General features: G+C 44.0%; 1 protein-coding gene across 3 annotated transcripts in view; it reads left to right on the top strand.

Annotated features, from left to right (window-relative positions):
• Positions 1–343: 343 nt before the first annotated feature.
• Positions 344–20,156, top strand: part of AMPH (amphiphysin) — a 122,042-nt gene continuing 102,229 nt past the window's right edge. For all 3 annotated transcript variants that reach the window (XM_069859790.1, XM_069859791.1, XM_069859792.1), the window contains exon 1: positions 344–497. In XM_069859790.1, coding sequence (XP_069715891.1) covers positions 429–497 — 69 coding nt within the window. In that variant the 5' untranslated portion in view covers positions 344–428. The remainder of the gene's footprint in view (positions 498–20,156) is intronic.

Genomic DNA, 20,156 nt, shown 5'->3' on the forward strand with positions numbered 1-20,156 from the left:
CCTGCAAACTGGGAGCAACTCTGACTCGGTGGCAATTTTATTTTTAAAGAAAGAAACCTCGGCTTTCCTCTTGCCTCCTGCGGGCTGCGCGAGGGCTGCAGGCACCGCCAGGCGTGGCTTCTGGACGTCTTCACCCCCGTTATCTCTCTGGGTGTTTTTTACAGCCTAGAGGAGCTTCTTCGTCCGCAGAAAACGAGCTTGTGCGGGGCCGCGGTGGTGGGGGGGGGGGTGGGGGTGTGTGTGTCACGGTTCACCTGGGTCGGCGGCGGCGGCCCCGCCTCCCCGCGCTGTGTCTTTAAGACCCTCCTCCTCACCAGCCTCCTCCTCCTCGCCCTCTCTCCATCCATCCCTCCCTCCCTCGCTCTCCGCCGGGCTCTGCCTCGCCCGCTTTTCCCTCCCCCCTTCCCTCCCCATCCCCGCCGCCAGCCATGGCCGACATGAAGACCGGCATCTTCGCCAAAAACGTCCAGAAACGCCTCAACCGCGCCCAGGAGAAGGTGCCCCGCGGTTCAGGGAGGGCGGGAGGGTCGAGGGAAGGAGGATCCAGGGAGGGGCAGCCTGGCCCCGGCGGGCAGGAGGGCGCAGGGGCAGCGCTGGTACCCGGGATGCGCGGGGTCGGGGATGGGGAGGCGGCTCCGCTCGCCCCCCGGCTCCGGGTAGCGGCTTGGGAGGAGATGGGGTGGGATGGGGCGGGATGGACGGCGTTATTATGTAACTGTCCCGTTTCCGCGGTCACGCCGCCCCCCCTGCCCTGTCCCCGTGGCGGCGCCGTGTCCCCCAGCCCCGACCTGCGCCGGGACCCGCGGCTGCGGGCTCGCCTTGCCTCGCCTCGCCGCCAGCCTTCCTAAGAGGATTGCCTTTCCTTTAATATCCGCGCCGGCTCATCCCTCCCACCCCCTCCTCCCATCCCCCGAAGCGATCGTCCTCGCTCGGAGTGACACAAAGCCCCCAGTGTGACGGGAGCCCGCGGGCGGTGCCGCAGCGGCGGCGGGTTCGGCTTTGGAGAGGGGTTCGCCTTGTCTCGAGGCCGGCCAGGAGGCTGTGCATCCAGCCAGGATGCTGCGCCCCTGGTGCTCCTGAGGCTGGCCAGGATGCGGTGCCACCGGCTAGGATGCTGCGCTGCCGATGGTCCTGAGGCCGGCCAGAATGCTGTGCCTCCAGCCGGGATACAGTGCCCCTGGCGTCCTGAAGCTGGTCAGGGTGCTGTGCCTCCAGCCAGGATGCTGTGCCCCTGGTGGTCCTGAGGTTGGTCAGGTTGCTGTGCCACCAGCTAGGATGCTGTTCTGCCGATGGTCCTGAGGCCGGCCAGGATGCTGTGCCACTGATGGTGTTTATTGCTTTGGAAAACTCAGTGCTAATTGATTCTTGCATGACTGTAGCCTGGAAAAAAACAACTGTCAAAGTCGGGGAGAATTTGCTGGCCATGGTTTAGGTTTTTTTATTCTTTTTTTGTTTTGTTTTGTTTCGGGTTTGGGGTTTTTTTTTCATTTTTTTTTCATTTTCTGTAGTGAAAGTGGATCCCTAGGGATGAATGTTCTGCGCAGGAAACTGGTCGAGCTGTTGGGTGTCTCAGAACAGGACCATGGAGAGAGGCATTAAACCAAGTAGAAAAGCATCTGTGTACGGCTGTGTATAGCATCCGTATCAGCTATTAGGGTGGTTTGTTATAAAGCTGTTCTCAGCATGAATTTGGATGGCACAGTTGTCAGCAAGTATTGCAAGCCATCTCTTTAAAGGGCTAATAAGATCTTTATACCCCTCTATCCTGCATCCTGTGTTGTTACATGCACTATGCAATAGGGCTCTGGAGAATTAAAAGAGATTATTTTATGACCACTGTTTCTCATATTGCACTGTTTGTAAATCCTCCCTTGCTTTTTACCATACACTGAACTCTGTGAAGCTCTAAAGGAATAAAAATTGCAACAATTAAAATGTAGAATATGTAATCATGTTGTTTTTTAAGAGAGGCTGTCACAGGCAGAGATGGATTTTCCCTTTCAGATGCTTCTATCTAACTCACAAGGTCATAAGCTACTAGACTTTTCAATACCAAAGTCATGATGCTTTTCCATTCTTGCAGGTTTGTGCTGCAACCATTTTCAAGTAAAACATTGCTACATACTCCTTACTAGTTGAAGAGATCTGGTGACTTTATGGTGTGAGTTGAGCTGGGTCAGGAGTTGGAGCAGAAACCTAAAAATACTATTTGTTTCCTTGTGTCTTTATCAGTGTTATTACGATTTATCATCCAATAAAGCATTGATGTCTTACAGATCACATGTACTTCTTCCAAGTGTGTCTGTTCAAACACAGCAGGTCTTGTTTATGGAAATGTGTGGGTGTACCAGACAGCCCACCTTAATTTGTCTACCTGAGGTCTTGGTGTCCTGGAAAAGACTGCTCACGCATCAGCCCCAGGGTAGCTGCCTTGAGCCCAACAGGTGCCTTGGGTACAAACCAAGGATACTGGTATGCTCTGAGAGCTGGACGGCTCTACCTTTTCTTTGCTGATCAGCCACACTAGCAAGGGAAAGATTTGTCTGGTTTGACCTACACGTATTGCAGTTAAGCATCTGGCAATTTTGGCTTCATGGCATTTGTAGTCATTGTTTCTTATATCGGTGGATATAAACATTGCTGATTTGCAGGGAGTGAAAGCTGTTAGTGACACAGAGTGGGTCACCGTACCATGTAGCTCTGTATCCTTGCTTCCCTCTTCGTGGCATGCATATGTAGTTACTGCGTGAGCTATGCACATCTGTTCTCTTGTGCCTGCACTCCTGCTTATGAGTTCCTTTATGGTTATACAACAGAAAAGCTTTCGTTATTTCATTATATAATGATACAGAACGATTGCATTTTATTTGATTGCTTTGGGTACTTGATGACAAAAAGTAAATTCTATCTTGGAGTTAAAAGTCTATGATTTATCATATTTCTGATCACGTGAATAGGATGGCATTTTGACAAGTGTGTAATACCACACTGGCTTAAAGAGATTTTAAATATTTTGAGTTGTTTTATCTTGTTGGATAAATCTTACTGGATTTGAGCACATTTGGTTTACTTAATGTGTCCTTATAGTCAATTGCACTTATAAAGCATTTATACATAGTTTTCTATTATTAGTTATTGATACAACATATGTATTAAAAACATGGAGTGGCTGTAAAACGTAAACCATCTATAGAAACTATTTTATAATGAAGCTATCATTATCTTGAAATGGGAAGGCTGGAGCACGTCCCATACAAGGACAGCCTGAGAGAGTTGGGCTTGCTCAGTCTACAGAAGAGAAGGCTCTGAGGAGACTTTGTAACAGTCATCTAGTACTTCAAGGGGCCTACAGGAAAGACGGGGAGGCACTCTTTATCAGGGAATACAGTGGTAGGATGAGGGGGGAATGGTTTTAAGCTGAAAGAGGGGAGATTTAGATTAGGTATTAGGGAGACTTCTTTTACTGTGAGGGTGGTGAGGCACTGGCACAGGTTGTCCAGAGAAGTCATGGATGCCCCATCCCTGCAGGTGTTCAAGGCCAGGCTGGATGGGGCTTTGAGCAACCTTATCTAGAGGAAGGTGTCCCTGCTGATGGCAGGGGAATTGGATCTAGACAATCTTTAAGGTCCTTTCAACCTAAACCATTCTATGATTCTACGATCTTCAGGTCATTGCAGTCTAGGAGGAATTTTAGTTGTAAAGTGTGAGTAGTGCATGTGTCCATATACACGTGTCTAGTTACTATTTATGACAAAAGCTAAATACTTGGCATGAAAACATCTCATATTAGACAAATATATATGTCTTGCATTAGAAGTGTTATATTCGAGATTTACATGCATGCATCCTTTGATGTTATTTTCCTAATTTGAACAAAAGCAGTAATCCATCTGCGATAGAGCAAACTTGATAACATCAATAATATTGTTTCCTCTTATGAGATTACAGAAATATTTAGATTACTCTGCACTGGAAATGGATGAGGTAAATTTGTCAATAGTTTGATATGGCTAATGACATTAAAAATAGGGTGAGGCTAAAGAAAGTAAGAAATCATGCACTTGATCAGGAACAGAAATGCTAATGAGGGAAAGAAGACAATTGTCCAAAATGGGCTAGACTGGGCTAGTACTCAAAATGAAATACAATTTTAAACAACTGGAAATAATAACTGGTCACTCAATTTTTCATACTTGCCAGATGATGGTAGCACATGTGTCCTGGCACCCTGATTTTGAATCACTGAGTGTCCAATCTAATAAATTACACCGCTCTTCACTGCATTTCTTCAATGACTTTCCCCCAAAATTCAGGAAGCATGGACTTGCTGAGCTTGCAGCATCTGCTGGAAGTTGTCAACAGCCAGTTAAAGAACATGTGTTAAAGTTTGAAAAGCATCAGAGCAGCTTAGGAGCCTACATCCCAGTCATAAAAGTAGATGAAACACTGATGAGTTTAAAAGTCTGTTTATAATGAAACAGATCTATGGGTAACTGAGGCTGGCTCAATTAGTTCTGAAGACAAGATTACTTGGATAAAAAGGCTGTGTTTGTATCCCTAGATTCCTCTGGAAATTTGAATTTAAGCTGCTAACCCAATTTGTAACACTAGTTATCTCCTTGTCCTCCCCTTTTGTAACCCAGCACCTCTAGGTGAATAGACCATTTTAGCTGGAAGGGACTTAAAATTACCATCTAGTCCAACTGCCTTACCACTACAGGGTTGACCAAAAATGAAAGCACGATATTAACGGTGTTGTCCAAATGCTTCTTAAACACTGACAGGCTTCAGGCACTGACAACCACTCCAGGAAGCCTTTTCCAAAGTTTGACCACCCCCTCAGTATAGAAATGTCAACTCACTTCATGTCTGAACCTTCCCTGATGGACCCAGCTTTGAGCCATTCCCACACATCCTAGCACCGGATCCAAAGGAAAAGAGATCAGTATCTCCCTATTCACTTCTCCTTAGGAAGCTGTAGAGAGCAATGAGGTCACCCCACAGCCTGCTTCTCTCCAAACTAGACAAACCCAGAGTCCTCAGCCACTCCTCAGAGGACATGACTGCCAGCCCCTTCCTTAGATTTGGTGTCCTCTTTGGGGCACATTCAAGTACTTTAAACCTCTTTTTAAGTTGTGTGTCCCAGAAACACACTCAATATTCAAGATGAGGCTACACAAGTGGGATAATCACAAGATATTGCCCTCTTGGCTGCCCTTGCACACTGCTGACTCCTGGTGAGCTTCCTGTCAACCAGCACCTCCAGATCCCTTTCTGCAGGGCTTCTCTTCTGTCATTCCTCTCCCAGTTCAGACTTGTGTCTGCTATTACTGGGTCCCAGGTGCAGAGTTCAGCTTTTAATATTGTTCAGTTCCATGTCACTGGGGATTACCTAATGATCCAATATATCCAGATCCCCCTGCAAGGCCTCTCATCCCTTGGGAGTGAACAGCATCTCCCAGTTTAATATCATTAGCAAGCTTACTACCATGCATTTAACTCCTGCCTCCACATCATTGATGAAAGAATTGAACAGAACCGGCCCTAGAATTGAGCTCTGAGGTACACCGCTGGTGATTGGTCGCCAGCTTAGATGTACTCCCATTTAATGCAACCCTTTGACCTCTGCCCTTAAGACAGTTCTTTACCCAATACACTGTGTACCTGCTTATCCCACAGCTGTACAATTTGTCCAGAAGGATGTTGTGTGGGATAGTATCAAAAACCTTACTAAAATCTAGAGGAACAACATTCTCTGCCTTCCCTTCGTCCACTGTGCAGGTGACGTTACCGTAGAAGGGCATTAAATTGGTTAAACAAGGCTTTTCCTTTGTGAGCCTTTGTTGACTGTGTCTGATGACTGGTTTGTGCTTTGCATGTTTTTCAATAGCACACAGTGTGATCTTCTCCATAATTTTTGAGTTACGCTATTAGACTAACAGATCTGCTTGCCTGGGTCTTCCCTCATGCCCTTTTCAAAGATTGTAATAGTGTCAGCAGGGATCTTCCAGACTCCCAAGACCCTTGGTAGATGATTTGGGGGTGGGGAAGTCCTACTGTAACAGTGTCCCATGGGGTTTTTTGCCTCCTGTGCAGCGCTGAGCACGGCCCTTTGCCAGGGCTTCTTTAGGCCATTGTGGCTGGGTGCCTGCTGCTCGTGCTCCACGAAGGTGGCCCTCGTGCCATGCATCCAGGTGAAGGAAGCTTTCTTAAACTCTCCAAGTGGGCTCCAAGAGAGGCCCCTGGGGTTTGTTTCTTCTTCTCTATAGCACTGAGCACAATCCCTTGTCAGGGCTTCTCCAGGCCCTGTTGACTGGCTTCTTGCTTGCTGCTCTTGCATGTCCAGGGCACCACTCATGTCTCATGCCCTGGCTTTCTTGTCCATTGTAAGTTAGTAGTGGGAGTGAGCTCTGCTCTTCTCTTAGCTCTGTTTCCCCAAGGGTTCTTGCTTGTGCAAAACACCCTGTGCTTGGAAGGGCTCCAGGTTTGCTGTACCACCAGGAGCTGCCACTTTCCAGCTCTCCCTGTGCACAAAATAACTGCAGAGAAGGCATGAGGCAGCTTTTCATGCATCAGTGACAAGTACCACAGTGACAGAGCAAGTTTTGGAGGGTAAAAAGTGTGCCTGTCATTGATACATGTCATAATTTGAAAAATACTCCATGGTACCACATACCTCTTCTACTTCTTCCTCTTCTTTTGTGTGTGGTTGGTTCCAATCCTCATTCTTCACGTTCTTGCTCCTCAGGAAACAGGGACTGCTTAGCCCGTGTTCCCGCTGCTGCTTTCTGCGGCTCTTTGACCTTCCTTTGCCAGACTGCAAGGGCTGTTTTTTCAAGCTGAAGTGAAGAACACATCAGCCTGCTCCTGGCTACGCATGTGCATTGCATTAATGCTTGTGAGCACTGATTCTGAAATAGAGGCAGAAAAATACTACTACTACTACCACCTTGTTTGCACTTGTAACCCTTGTGTTCTGTGTCCTTTAGAGTGGTTTTGGAGCTTAAAAGCCCCTGGAATTTCAGGCAAATAACAGTCTTATTCAATTTTAGTGAGTGCAGGGGATCCATAGAACAGAGCAGTTAAGGCTGTGTGATGCCTGGAGATCTACAGGACAAGCTCTGACCCAGGGCTGAGGGCTCCATCCAGGAGAGCAGCTCTCTGCCGTGCAGATCCCAGGCCGATCCAGGAGACATGAGCAGAGAGGGGTACCCCTACAACATTGCTTAGGGAGGGACTGAAGGCTCCAGGCTGAGCTGAGACACCACATCTCCTGGCCCCTTGGCAGGAGACAGTCTGGGGGTGGGGGTACCAGGGGAGGCTGGTAAGTACCACCAGGACCCTGCCAGAAGCAGACTTGCACTGCTCATGTTCTCTCTGTTAGACACTGATTACCCCTTTGGAGACAAGAATATCGGGCCAGATGGACCTTCACTCTGAGGAAGCGCTTTTGTTCTCAGGCTTCTGTGTTTCAGCATCTTTTTTCCATGGGAAACAGGTCAGGAATTTGTAAAAACGAGTACAAAGAGGAAAAAAAAATCCAGGGGAAATGAAGAAATATTGCTCACTTCCAAGAGATTTGCAACCATTTAGTTGAGGAGCATGTTTTGCTTCAGATGGAGGGTTTGATATTTGAGCCTCACTAGTAGCAGAGAGATGTGGGGGTTTGCCATCCTGTGGAACCCCAGCCCAACTGGGTGAACGCTGAAGGCTTTCAAAAACTGCACTTCACTTAAGGTTTTTGCAGATTTGTTCACATGGTGCAGTTAGTTCAAGACGATCCACAGCACTCACCTCCACCAGAACGTACATGCCTCCTTCCCACAGTGTAATAGAGCCAGTGCCTAGGCTGGGAGATGGTCACCCTGCAGTCCCTTCTGCTAGTGCACCCCTAGCTGGCCTCATGTATTGGTAGGGAAAGGAGCAGATAGGAAGAACAGAATAGCACAGTTCAACTGGAAGGCACCAACAATGACCATCTAGACCAGCTGCCTGACCTAAGCAAAAGCCTGATGTTAAGTGTGTTGTCCAAATGCCTCTGAAACACTGACAGGCATAAGGCATTGACCACTTCTGCAGGAAGCCTGTTCCAGGATTTCATCATGCTCTCGTAGTAAATACAGTTGGTGCTGTTGTAACACTTCCAAACATCAGGTTCCATTAGGCTTGTTCCTGAGAGTTTCTTGAGCATCTCTTGAAAATCCAACTAATGTGGTTTTTGACATTCAGCTTTTAGTTAATTGTATATTCAGTTTCCAAAATTTAAAGCAGTAAATACTTCAGTTGACAAGAGCTTTGGAGGTGTAGCTAGTGTTTAAAGTGTGGTAAAGAAGGAGATTCCGTAAAGGAAAAAGAAAACTACCCCTCTTGCCAAGGGAATTTGACCACACTGTCCACATCACCTGCTCTATGACTGATGACATCAGCTATGAGGCAGGAGAGGAGTGTCTGCATGCAAGAATATATTTGTGGAAAGCATGTTATGTATATAGTATCTGTGGTGACCTGTCTGCAATGTGATAATATGATTCTAGCAACCTTGGGTTCATAAAAGCAAATTACTGTCTAATGATTTAAAACTTTGGGCCCACATTGGTTATAAAATCTAGTCCACTGAAGTCATTACAGTATTACGATAGACCTCAACATTTGGGGCCATGCTGGCTTAAGCACATGCAACAAAGAAGTTACTTCATCTTTGAGGAGCTAATTGTTAATCTCTGAGTTTACAAACAAAACCATTTCAAAGTCATTGATTTCTCATGTAAACAGTATGGTCTAAATGACACAGCTCATATTCTTCTAGCTTCAGGTTTCAGTATAAAAGAAGCTTGGATTTCCCTTTTTTCTTTTTTTGTTCCACAGATTGTAGAAAACAGGGATCATCTGGCCCATTCTTCTAAACTGAAGCAGATTCAGCTGTGCTTATATTATTTCTTAGGAATGATTTTCTTGCCAGCTTTTGCAAATATCTAATGGTGAAGATTTTGCAGCTTCCCTAAATTGATCCATGCCATTGCTTAGGCACCTCCTGTCAGAAAGTTCTCTTCTCACTTAATACAGAATCACAGAATCACAAGGTTGGAAAAGACCCACAGGATCATCGAGTCTAACCATTCCTATCAATCACATGCCATGCCCCTCATCACCTCATCCACCCATCCCTTAAACACCTCCAGGGAAGGTGACTCAACCACCTCCCTGGGCAGCCTGTTCCAGTGCCCAATGACCCTTTCTGTGAAAAATATTTTCCTGATGTCAAGCCTGAAACTCCCCTGGCGGAGCTTGAGGCCATTCCCTCTTGTCCTGTCCCCTGTCACCTGGGAGAAGAGGCCAGCACCCTCCTCTCCACAACCTCCTTTCAGGTAGTTGCAGAGAGCAATGAGGTCTCCCCTCAGCCTCCTCTTCTCCAGGCTAAACAACCCCAGCTCTCTCAGCCGCTCCTCATAAGGCCTGTTCTCCAGCCCCTTCACCAGCATCGTTGCTCTTCTCTGGACTCGCTCCAGAGCCTCAACATCCTTCTTGTGCTGAGGGGCCCAGAACTGAACACAGGATTCAAAGAGTGGTCTCACCAGTGCCGAGTACAGAGGGAGAATAACCTCCCTGGACCTGCTGGTCACGCCGTTTCTGATACAAGCCAAGATGCCATTGGCCTTCTTGGCCACCTGGGCACACTGCTGGCTCATGTTCAGTCGCTGTCAACCAACACCCCGAGGTCCCTCTCCTCCAGGCAGCTTTCAAGACAGACTTCTCCTAGTCTGTAGCACTGCACAGGGTTGTTGTGCCCCAAGTGCAGGACCCAGCACTTGGCCTTGTTAAACCTCATGCCATTGGACTGTGCCCAGCGGTCCAGCCTGTTCAGATCCCTTTGCAGAGCCTCCCTACCCTCCAGCAGATCCACACTTCCACCCAGCTTAGTGTTATCTGCAAACTTGCTAAGGGTGCACTCAATGCCTTCATCCAGGTCATTGATAAAGACATTGAACAGGACTGGACCCAGCACTGAGTCCTGGGGGACACCACTTGTCACTGGCCTCCAGCTGGATTTCACACCATTTACCACCACTCTCTGGGCCTGGCCACTCAACCAGTTTTCCACCCGGGAAAGTGTGCGCCTGTCCAGTCCAGTGGCTGACAGTTTCCGAAGCAGAATGCTGTGAGAAACTGTGTCAAAGCCTTTACTGAAGTCCAAGAAGGCTACAGTCACAGACTTTCCCTCATCCAGTAGGGACGAGGGAAATAATAATACAGATTTACTTTTTACTTAATATAGATTAGATTAGATTAAATACAGATTAGATTAAATAATACTATTTACTAAATACTTGTTTTACTTTTTACTAAGTACAGATTTACTTTTTTGCAGTGCAAGTCCTTTGTTCCCTGATCTAACTTTCCTTGATGTAAAGCAGTGTGTTCTTTCTTCTGGCCTCAAAATTTACAAGTGGTTCTTTTTTCTTGTCAGAATTCCCTATGATCTAAGTGGAGTTATTGCTTAACACTACCAGCCAGGCCAAATAGTAGCTATTATTAAAATATTGATTGCTTTCAATTTTTTTGGTTTCTAATGTGCACATTATAAGGTGGAGGTAGATTATGGTTGTCTAGGTGCCAATTGCAGACGAAAGGGGAGAGCAAACCCCCAGGGCTCCTTCCTGTTATGTTATCATCTCTTTCCCCTGCTACATGAGGAAAGGTAATTGTTTCTCCTGTTCAATTTTCTCCCCATATACAATGTTAACAGTGATTCTGTGAGTTACTACATAATACACTCTTCCTCACTGTCCCCTAGCTCTCATCAAGTTAAAGTGCTATTTCTTCAGTTTTATTGGAAACCATATCTCCGTATTTGCTCATTTGTTTGACTTGGTTCTGGACAGTCTTCTTCACTACATTTTGCTCCTCCAGACACCCTTTCTCTCTTGCATTGTTGTATTGTTTAAGACTTAGTGTTTCTGACCCAAAATATGCCCCATCCTAACTGTTATGTCATCAGCGGCCACAGCTGCTCTGCAACACGGTGCCACCTTTCTGTTGTGGCACATTTAAGAGTGTGACTTTACAGGCGTGCAGTGGTAAGATGTAGGGATGATGATAACCTGTGTATCTGGAAAGTACAGGAATTCCTGGTCTGGGTTGATCACCAGTGCCTGCCTCCTAGAATGGGATGTGCTACCGGTCCCTGGTCCAAACAGGTGCTGTAGATGCTGAGGGTGAATTGGCAGGAAAGGGGAATACACTTTGCCTTTCATCTCAATAGCCCAGATTTCCTGTGCTGGCTAGGAAGAACTGTGAAGGGGACTTCTCAGCATCTGTGATAGCAAAATACTGCAGTGTGGATAAAAGGCACAGAAGAGCAGGTGTAGGTGTGAGATGGGAGTGCGTGTGGAGGGGAGAGCAGCATGGCTGTGCCCACACTGCCTGCAGCAATTCAACACGGCTGGCCAGGCTATGCAGAGCCCCTCATACTGGCTTACCAGGTAATAAAAGCAAGTGTTGCACAGCAGACTGCTCTGTTTCGGAGAAAATGAAAATAAAAGGTGAAAGATGCCTTTTAACACCTGTTTTGCAGTTGTCCACATGAAGAGAACCAAAGCTCCCTGTATTCACCTGGAGATGGCGGGTTTTTTTTCATCACCTGCTTAAAATATGCATAGAGGGGTTCACACCTCCCAAAACCTCTGCTTAAGCAGCAGTCACCGCCTGCTATGCCGTCCTCATGTTCACGTCAAAGACTGTGGAGTAGGGGGAGAAGGGGCAGCAGATGGCTCTACTGCTTCAATAGAACAGTATTTTCCCTAGGGAACCATTGTTTGCTTTAGTTCATTGGGCTCTGCTGCAAACTGAGCTGCTTGGAGCCTCTAGTCTGAAATGTTTGAAGTGCTGGGTCACTTGTCGTTACATGTTCTGCAGCATCAGTGATGTGCATCACGAAGCCTTTGCTCTCCTTGAATACAGGATAATTTGTTCCTGACCTATTGAGTAGCTGGCTAGTCAACAGTTGGTGGAATCATAAACCAATGGCCAACTTGGTTGTAACTGTGTTATTTTGTCATTTTGAGTCTCTGACAATTAGAGTTCATTAATCTGTTTAAGAGCGTAAAGTAAGGCCTTTGGTAAAGATGGATAGAACATATTTCTGAAGTGGGTTTTTGTGGTGTGTCACAGCTATGGCAGGAAATAAGTCTGTTTCTCTTCCTGGCTTCTCTGCCTTTCTTTGTTTTGTCAGTAATTATTCTTCATTATCTGTAGGACAGTGAGACACTGCAGAATTGGGGGCTGGTGTGGACAAAATACCTGAAAAAATTTCAGCAAGTGAGAAGGTTGGTGAGGCAATGGGAGAAGATTTTGGTGGCCTTTCAGTGGTGGGGGGCACAGAGAAGTCGGGGGCTGGACCACACATCAAGTCTCTCGTCTCTGACTCCTAGTGCCCCGCTTACTACTTCTCAGCTGTTTCTGCTGTTGTTCCTGCTTTTTCTCACTGCCTCTTTTCTCACAAAATACTCCTGTACTTCCAGATCAGATACTCTGTTTTGTTCTCCCTGTCTCTCTAGTAGATCAATTCCTTTGATGTTCTCTTGAAGTCTCAGCTTGGAGTCGCTTTCACCCCACTTTTTTTGGCACCCATAAGATTGTTAAATCTGTGCTTTGTAGTGATACAGAGCCCAGGGCTACAGTCCCTGAACTGCAATCAATCCTCTTTATCTATGATACAAAAGAGGAGGGGAAGCCTGCCAAAGTCTTGGGCTGTCACTAAAACAAGGCATTTGAAAAACAATTTCTAGTCTAGATTAACAAACAAACCCCTATTATTTTTTCCAGAAACATTTCACAAAATGACATGGTTATAGTGTGCACACACCGGCACATGCCTACAAGAAACGGTCAATCCTACTTTTCCTCCATTTCAGCTTGAAAAACACTGTGAGAATAGACTGATTCCTTATTTTTAACAAAATGGGGGTTTGAGAAAATAAGAATTATCTTAAGAACACAGAGAATCCGAACTTCCTTTCTAGCTTGTGATCGTCGGTAAGCATTTCCTTCCTGATGAAGTATGAGGGGTAGCTGAAGTAGACGATGGTTTGCAGTGCAGTGGGAACGCAGTTACTTCTATGGATGATTCACTCTTTATGCCTCAGCAAAGCCCAGTTAAGTGACCCACATGCATGAGGGTTTATACACGTTAAGCACAAAGTAGAAGCAGGTAAGCACTGCATACAAAGAAGAAGTTTTATTGAAGTGATTGATTTTCTGTGGAGAATAAGCAGTCTTTGAGAATTGAGAAATGATGTTAATTTTTCATATGAAATGTATATATTATATATAGATTCAGGAAGGTGTTTAAAGAGTTCTTTGCATGTAGGGCATGTAGAGGAATAAATAAAAATGTGATACCATTATTATAACTGGACAGATCTGTATATTGACGCCGTTGCTTATATTTAAACTAGGCTTCCAGTGGATGTTATCTTTCCACACTGGTGTAGCCACTCTATGCAGTTTGGATGTGGCAGGATAACAGTGCACGGAAATTCTTTTGATTTTAAAAAATACTGTGGCTCTCTATATATTCTCAAATAATTTCTGAATTAGTTAGTAAAGAAATTAACATATTCCTTATGATGTGACAGTGTAAATTGCAAAAATGTTGCTTTCTTGATAGCATATCTCTAAACATTATCCTACTTATTTCTCAGCAAAAATATGCGGGCAGAGTTAGGATTAGCACAGTTGTATCTTCCTTCAAATTCATCTCCCTTTTTATTCTTTGTCCATCTCTTCTCCTATCATCCTTTCCTTGCTCTTGCTCTTTCCCTTTCCCTTTCCTTGTACATCTAAGCAAACAAGTTGTTGCAAACTTAACCACCAAAGCCATCTAGAAAATGATTTGACTTCCCTCGTGCTGTGTGGTTACCTGGTAGGTGAGCACAGTTTCATGCTGCAGAGGTTATTGCATGTTTAAAAATCAGCACTGAGCCTCCAAATGTTGCAGGCTTTCAAGGAGTACTGTATGTTCATTTTGTTTTATTTCCCTCTTGTGCATGAGAGGAGGGAACAGATGGTGCTGCTGGAATCTGGCTATTCCCTCAGGGTCTGCAGGGCTGACCAAGGTCCTTCCTCTGTGGTGGCAAGCTGGGAATAAGGTGACAGTACTCCACATAGGGAGTGCTGAGTACCTGGGGAAAAGCTGAAAGGAAGGAAGGTGAAATAGAAAGCAGAATTGCCTAGTAATGAAGATGATAGTGCATGAAGTGCAAGTGTGCAAGCTGAAGGAGTCCACAGTGGACTACATTGATAAGCTTTGTTTTTATTGTCCGCTAGCTGAGTTGGCAGCTACTTCACCCAACTGGTCACTTTAGGGTTTAGCCCAGCAGTGCTGTCACTCCAGATTCAGTAAAGATTCAGTAAAGACAAGGTGCTATGTGTACCGCAGGGCTTTTGAATTTCCCTGTTGTCTTGTACTGAAAAAAACCCCAAACTTCCTATACTTAGAATCTGAAAAACATGTTTCAAAGAAAGCTGACATTTTGCAGAGCTGAAGAGGGTTTTATTCTTAACACCAACCTGGCATCATGTTTGCCTGTAGGATCAATCTGAGTTCATATTCGTTGAAAGCATAGTACCAGAATCTTTTGCACAAAGTTTCATATTAGAGTAAAAATAAATGTTAATTTAGAAGTTGGCAAAGAATTTTAGTTGATTTGACAGCCAAACTGAGAAACAAATCGGGAGGGAATTTAGTCAACCCTTAGCTGACAGACATACATTCCATCATGGCATATTAACTCCATAATGAGTCGTATCTCCAAGAGTCATGGCATAGCAACATGGCAGTACAGGGAAGAACAACCTCTGACAAATATTTTGGATCAAGAACATGTGTTTTGCAGACTGCAGGATGAGTATAGTGTGTTTTGCTCAGTGTTTCAACTTGGATTGTACTGTTAAGTTCTGGTTTCTACAGCGAGGGCTGTTTTCTATAACAGTGTTTATCTGGAAAAGAATTTTTAAAATTGGACCCAATTAAAAAGCATATTTTAAAGAAGGCAGTAGGCAGTATTGAGGTTGCTAAGTCACTTGGCTGAAGGATCTGTTTTTGTGAGCAACAAATAATTTTTTCCCCCTTTCTAGTATCCAATGTCCAGGTTGACTCAAACACTTATACCAATGTTTGTTTGCTAATGCCAATCGGTATCCTATTTTATCAAAGGCTTACCATGAAATAGAGAAGTTGGATTGCTCAGTATTATCTGTTATCAGAAGTGTCTGTGAGATCAAAGTAGTAATATAAACCTGGCACAGGCTTTTCCCTCCTCTGGCTCAAAGAAGGATAATTTTTTACATTCCATTTTACAGAAGGATTCCTTACTTATGTGAAATAGTCACCAATCAAGCAAATTTTATTACACATTAATCCATCTTGGAATATCTGCACATTTAATGGATCTGGGAAAAAAAAGACATTGAAAAGTAAGTCTTAAATGCAAAGTAATTGTTATTCCTCCTCTCTCTGAAGCTCAGGGTATTTTTAGTTCTGCTTCAGGGAAGGTGTTATCATTAAGTGTTGACAAAAACACACCTCTGGTGGGTTTTGATTGATTTCTGTCTCTTTTATTAAGTATTATAAAATAAAACTAAAACCCAAAAAAAGTGGAAATAGCAGAAAGGTTGGAAAAGGCTTTCCAAAAAAGAGACACAAACTCCTTTCCATTCTACGTTGTACATCAACAGGTTGTGTCTACATCTAAACCTGCTTTAGCTATACCAGTGTCAGCAGATGGTTTCCTATCAGGCCGAAATGACCTGCTGTACTGCTGAAAAGTGTTAAAAAGAACATGTTTCATCCAAGGTTTTTAGTGCTGGGACTTTGAAAAGTGTTGAATTTCCACTGACTTTCCTAATTTAATTTAGGTTTGTTAATACTAAGTTCCTTATTCCTGAAAGTGCCTTTTTGTGCTGCTAGCACTTGCTTAGGTGTGGTGTAGAGGGTTTCCACCTTGAACCCCTCAGTTGCCTAGAAATAGTGACTCTGAGGAGATACAGAGAGTACAGTTTTAGGTTACTCTGTTAAAGCATGGTGCGTGGTTTGCATCCTCATCTTCATTCAGTGTCTCCTATAGCAAACCAGGAGTTCTCCAAGCCTTCATTTGGTGAGGCATGAGGCCAGGTCTCATTGACAGGTGTAAAGCCCTGTGCCTGGGCAGGGGAATACCTCTGTGTGTTGCATGAGAGAGGAAACGTGTTCATGTTCACCAAAGGAAAAATTGGATCTATGTCCCAAATGCAGTTAGTCCGATTCTTACGGGATCAGCAAACTACATTGTGAGAGCATGTTGTTTTCTTACTCCTAACTTAATGCTTTTGTGCATGAAGAGAAGATTTTAGGACCAGACTAATTTGTCACACAACAACAAAGTTGCTGAACATGACAGAACAGAGACATGTAAAAGGCGCATGTTTGATACTGATACGTGGTCAGTATCAATGAGAGTAGTCATTGGGAAACTTAACATAGTTAACTGACATGGGATGTTGGTTGTGATGGGAAGCTGGTAAACAGCCAATGTTTGATTAGGATAAAAAGTCACGAACAAAGTTTTCCTCTAATTTACTTTTGCTGTAAGGGTCTGTCTGTCCCGAATGGGACACGTGTATTTTCTTTGTAGGCCTTGTTCCACGACAAAAGGCAACTCCTATCTAAAGTTTTATGAGAACATCATACCTTCTTTACAATGCCTTTGTCTTTCACATGTGCAATCTTAACAGAATTTTGTCATAACTTTATGTAGATGTGGAAAGCAAGCACACTCATATTAATATAAATTGAACCCGAACAGATGGCTGGATAACTTTTCTACAATGTATGATGTTATAAGAGTTAAAGAACTCAGCCTTAAAGCATTCATAATATAGTAAACAATGAACAAGCTGTATCTGATACCTGCAAGATAGTGCTGATATAAGACTGAAGTAACACAATGGTGGACAAAGGCCAGGACCTCCACATGAGAATTTAAATTTTAGTGGGGCTACATGTTTAAAATTAAAGGGAAAATTGGTACCTTCTTAATATCTTTCCACATACTGAAAGATAAGAGAAGAGAGGACTAGGGCTTCAGATATGGACAAAAATAAGTGCTGATGTGTCTGGTGTAAAATGTGTTTATAGCTTTATTAGGAAAAAAAATGACAAATTAAGATTTACAAGTGATATTTCATTATTTCCAAAACACAGTATGTGTTGTAGAATATCAAATTCAGTTACTCTTTGTGTTATGTAAAACCGAGCTATAGTAAAGGGCATAATTCCAAAATAGCAGGTTTCTAATCCTGGATGTGTGGGTATGTATTGTTGCTTGGTCCATAAAATCTGCAGTAGCTAATTTTACCCGAGACATGAGAAAATGCCTGTACTCCCGTCTGGGAAATGATTGACCCTTTGGTCTCTGGTGAGCATAGGAGTAATATTCCTCACCTTCCTCATCAGAAAAGGCAGTGGTTGATTCGTAGGGGATCAATCAGAGGAATGATCCTTCATCTACATGAGTGTTTCTGTGATTCATACTCATAGAAGGGTATTTAACTTAGTCAGTAATCTCATGGAAGTAGAGTGGACTCTGCAGATTACTCCTATGTACGTACAGCAGGAAAAATGTGCAAAAATGCAGTGTCAACCGGCTTTCCACCTAAGCTCCATTCATTTCCTTTGCCTTTTTTTAATGTTTTGAGTTGTTTTAATAAAAAAACTTGATCTTGAATTGCATTGTGTAGGAGTTTAGTCAGAATAAAAGAACTCAGATCAGAGCCACGCACTGAGAAACACAGATTACAGCCGTCATACTATTTAGGCTTTATGTCTATTACAAATTGTGATGAACTTGATATCAAATCCCTGTAGCACCTATCCTTTTAAGATTTGATTCTGCTTATGCTGATTTTATTCGCAGCAGGATAAGGCTCTGTGGGTTAAATATAATCCAGTTTTTTGTACTGTGCAAGATTTAATGTTTTGTGTACTGTTTGTACTGGCTCTGCGTGGGACTCGATTGAAGTCATAGCTGGTTGCACAGCTTTCTGTAAGTCACACCTGTGCTTATAGGTGTAGTAGCGTGTATACATAAATACTGAGGTACAAGGAATTTTTACTTTGAGGATCCCTTTGATGTGGGAAGCCATGTTGTGACATCTTGGGCAGTTACAAGCTGGGCATTCTCCTTGCTCTGAGGGAGGTTTGCCTGGTTACACCAGCAGCAAATCTATCCTGGGATCTTCCCTGGCTGACCTACCCACAGCTTGCATAAATCAATACTTACAGTATGCAGATACTGTGAGTTTTCTGGCTAATTATAACTGTTTCAGCAAATTTCAGTAAACCTGCACAGCTGCTAGATCCAATTGCCAGGAAATGCCCAACGTTGTCTTTGAGCTGATGTTGCACAAGGATGCATGCAGACTCACTTGCTAAAGCCTTTTTCTTTCTCCCCTTGCAACAAACACCTACACACAAATATAGAGGGCTTAATAGATCAGTCTGGGGCTGTCTGTCACTGGTTTTAATCTTGCTAATTTTTCCTCGCCTGTTTGTACCACTCAGTTGATGATACTTGGAACGTGCATGCAGTTTGAGTGCTCCCTTATCTTTTTGAGTACATCAACACCTTATTTTATCTATTCCACTTCACTTGAGACCTGGCTGAAGATGTGTGGTGTGTAGGTTAGACCCAAACAATTACCAGCCTTAGAAGACAGTCCTCCTTCCTCTCCTCTGACTTTTTTTCAGAATAAATGCCAAATGTTTATGTTGACTTCTTTAAATTAAAATCAAACAATGAAACCCCCCAGCACTGTTATGAGAAACATGAAAGGACAGTGTACAGGTTACTTCATATTTTGAAAAAATGTTAGGATATGGGGGTTTTATCTTACAAAATAAAAAAGCACCTAACATGGGTTTATTAAGAATGGGAGAAAATGGTTTCTCCTCCTTTCCCGTTGATGGGTGTTTCTCAGTGTCTTTCTCAACCACATAAATAATAGCCTGTACAGTCCCTGTTCCTATCCTTGCCTCTTCCTCTCTTTTTTAAGTCAGGCCAGGCACTGATCCTTCATTTAAGTTTACATTCAAAGTTGTTGAGTAACATAAACTGGGAGACACCTGTGGATACCATCTCGTCTGCCTTCAGATCAGAGCAGGGACAACTTCAGCAGCATGTCAGCTAACGCAGGACTGTGTCCATTTGTGTATTCAGTATCTCCAAGGTTGTAGATTGCCCAGCCTCCCTGGGCAGCCTGTTGCAGCACTGCACCAGCTCATGGCGATTTTTCATCTTACATATCTTCTCAGTGTCAACCTTGTCAGGATTTATGTCAGTTGCTCTATCCCTTTCTCTGAGCACCCCTGCATAAAGCTTGGCTTGGTCTTCTCTTTAATGGCTAGTTAGATATTTGGAGACAGAAAATACGTTTCCTTCCCTTGGCTTTGTCTTTTTCTGGCCAAACATGCCCAACTCCCTTCTTATGCCCAGTGCTCCAGCCTGATGAGCATCTCAGTGGGCCATTTCTAGTTGTGTTACGTATTTCTTTCACTGAGTAGCCCAGATGTGGCTGCAAGAGTGCTCCTGGTGCAGCCTCATGAACTCAAAACAGTTGGGAAGTATAGTTGCCCTTGACCCTTGTCTATGGTGTAATACTGGCCTTTATCCCTGCAAGGAAGTACATGGTTTTCAGGACACATCCTTAGCAGTAGAGATCGTCAGCAGTTTTCTTTGGTTGGAAGAACTGAGACTTACGTAGAGAAGAACTGGGAGGAGGGAAGAAGTTACTAGGTACCTCAATAACTCATGTAATTAATGTTTTCAGGGCTGACTTGCTGAGATAGGTCCCTGAAATGCATTACTGAAATTCAGGGGCTGCTCTACCGCTTTGCCAGCCTTTGGCTCACATAGGTGAGCTCTCTGGAATCAACAGAAATTGATTCAGTTTAGCTGAGAGGGTTTGTGGATTTTTGGTTGGTTATTTTTTGTGTCACTTCACCTCCACAACAGCTTTTGCTTAATCAGGGCCTGATTTGTTCCTTTTTTATTATTATTATTACTCATGAACAGTTCTATTGAGCAGCAAAGCAATGGCAGTGCCTCTATGGAGAAGGTCAG

Source organism: Phaenicophaeus curvirostris, chromosome 6 (assembly GCF_032191515.1).
Source record: "Phaenicophaeus curvirostris isolate KB17595 chromosome 6, BPBGC_Pcur_1.0, whole genome shotgun sequence".
NCBI lineage: Eukaryota > Metazoa > Chordata > Aves > Cuculiformes > Cuculidae > Phaenicophaeus > Phaenicophaeus curvirostris.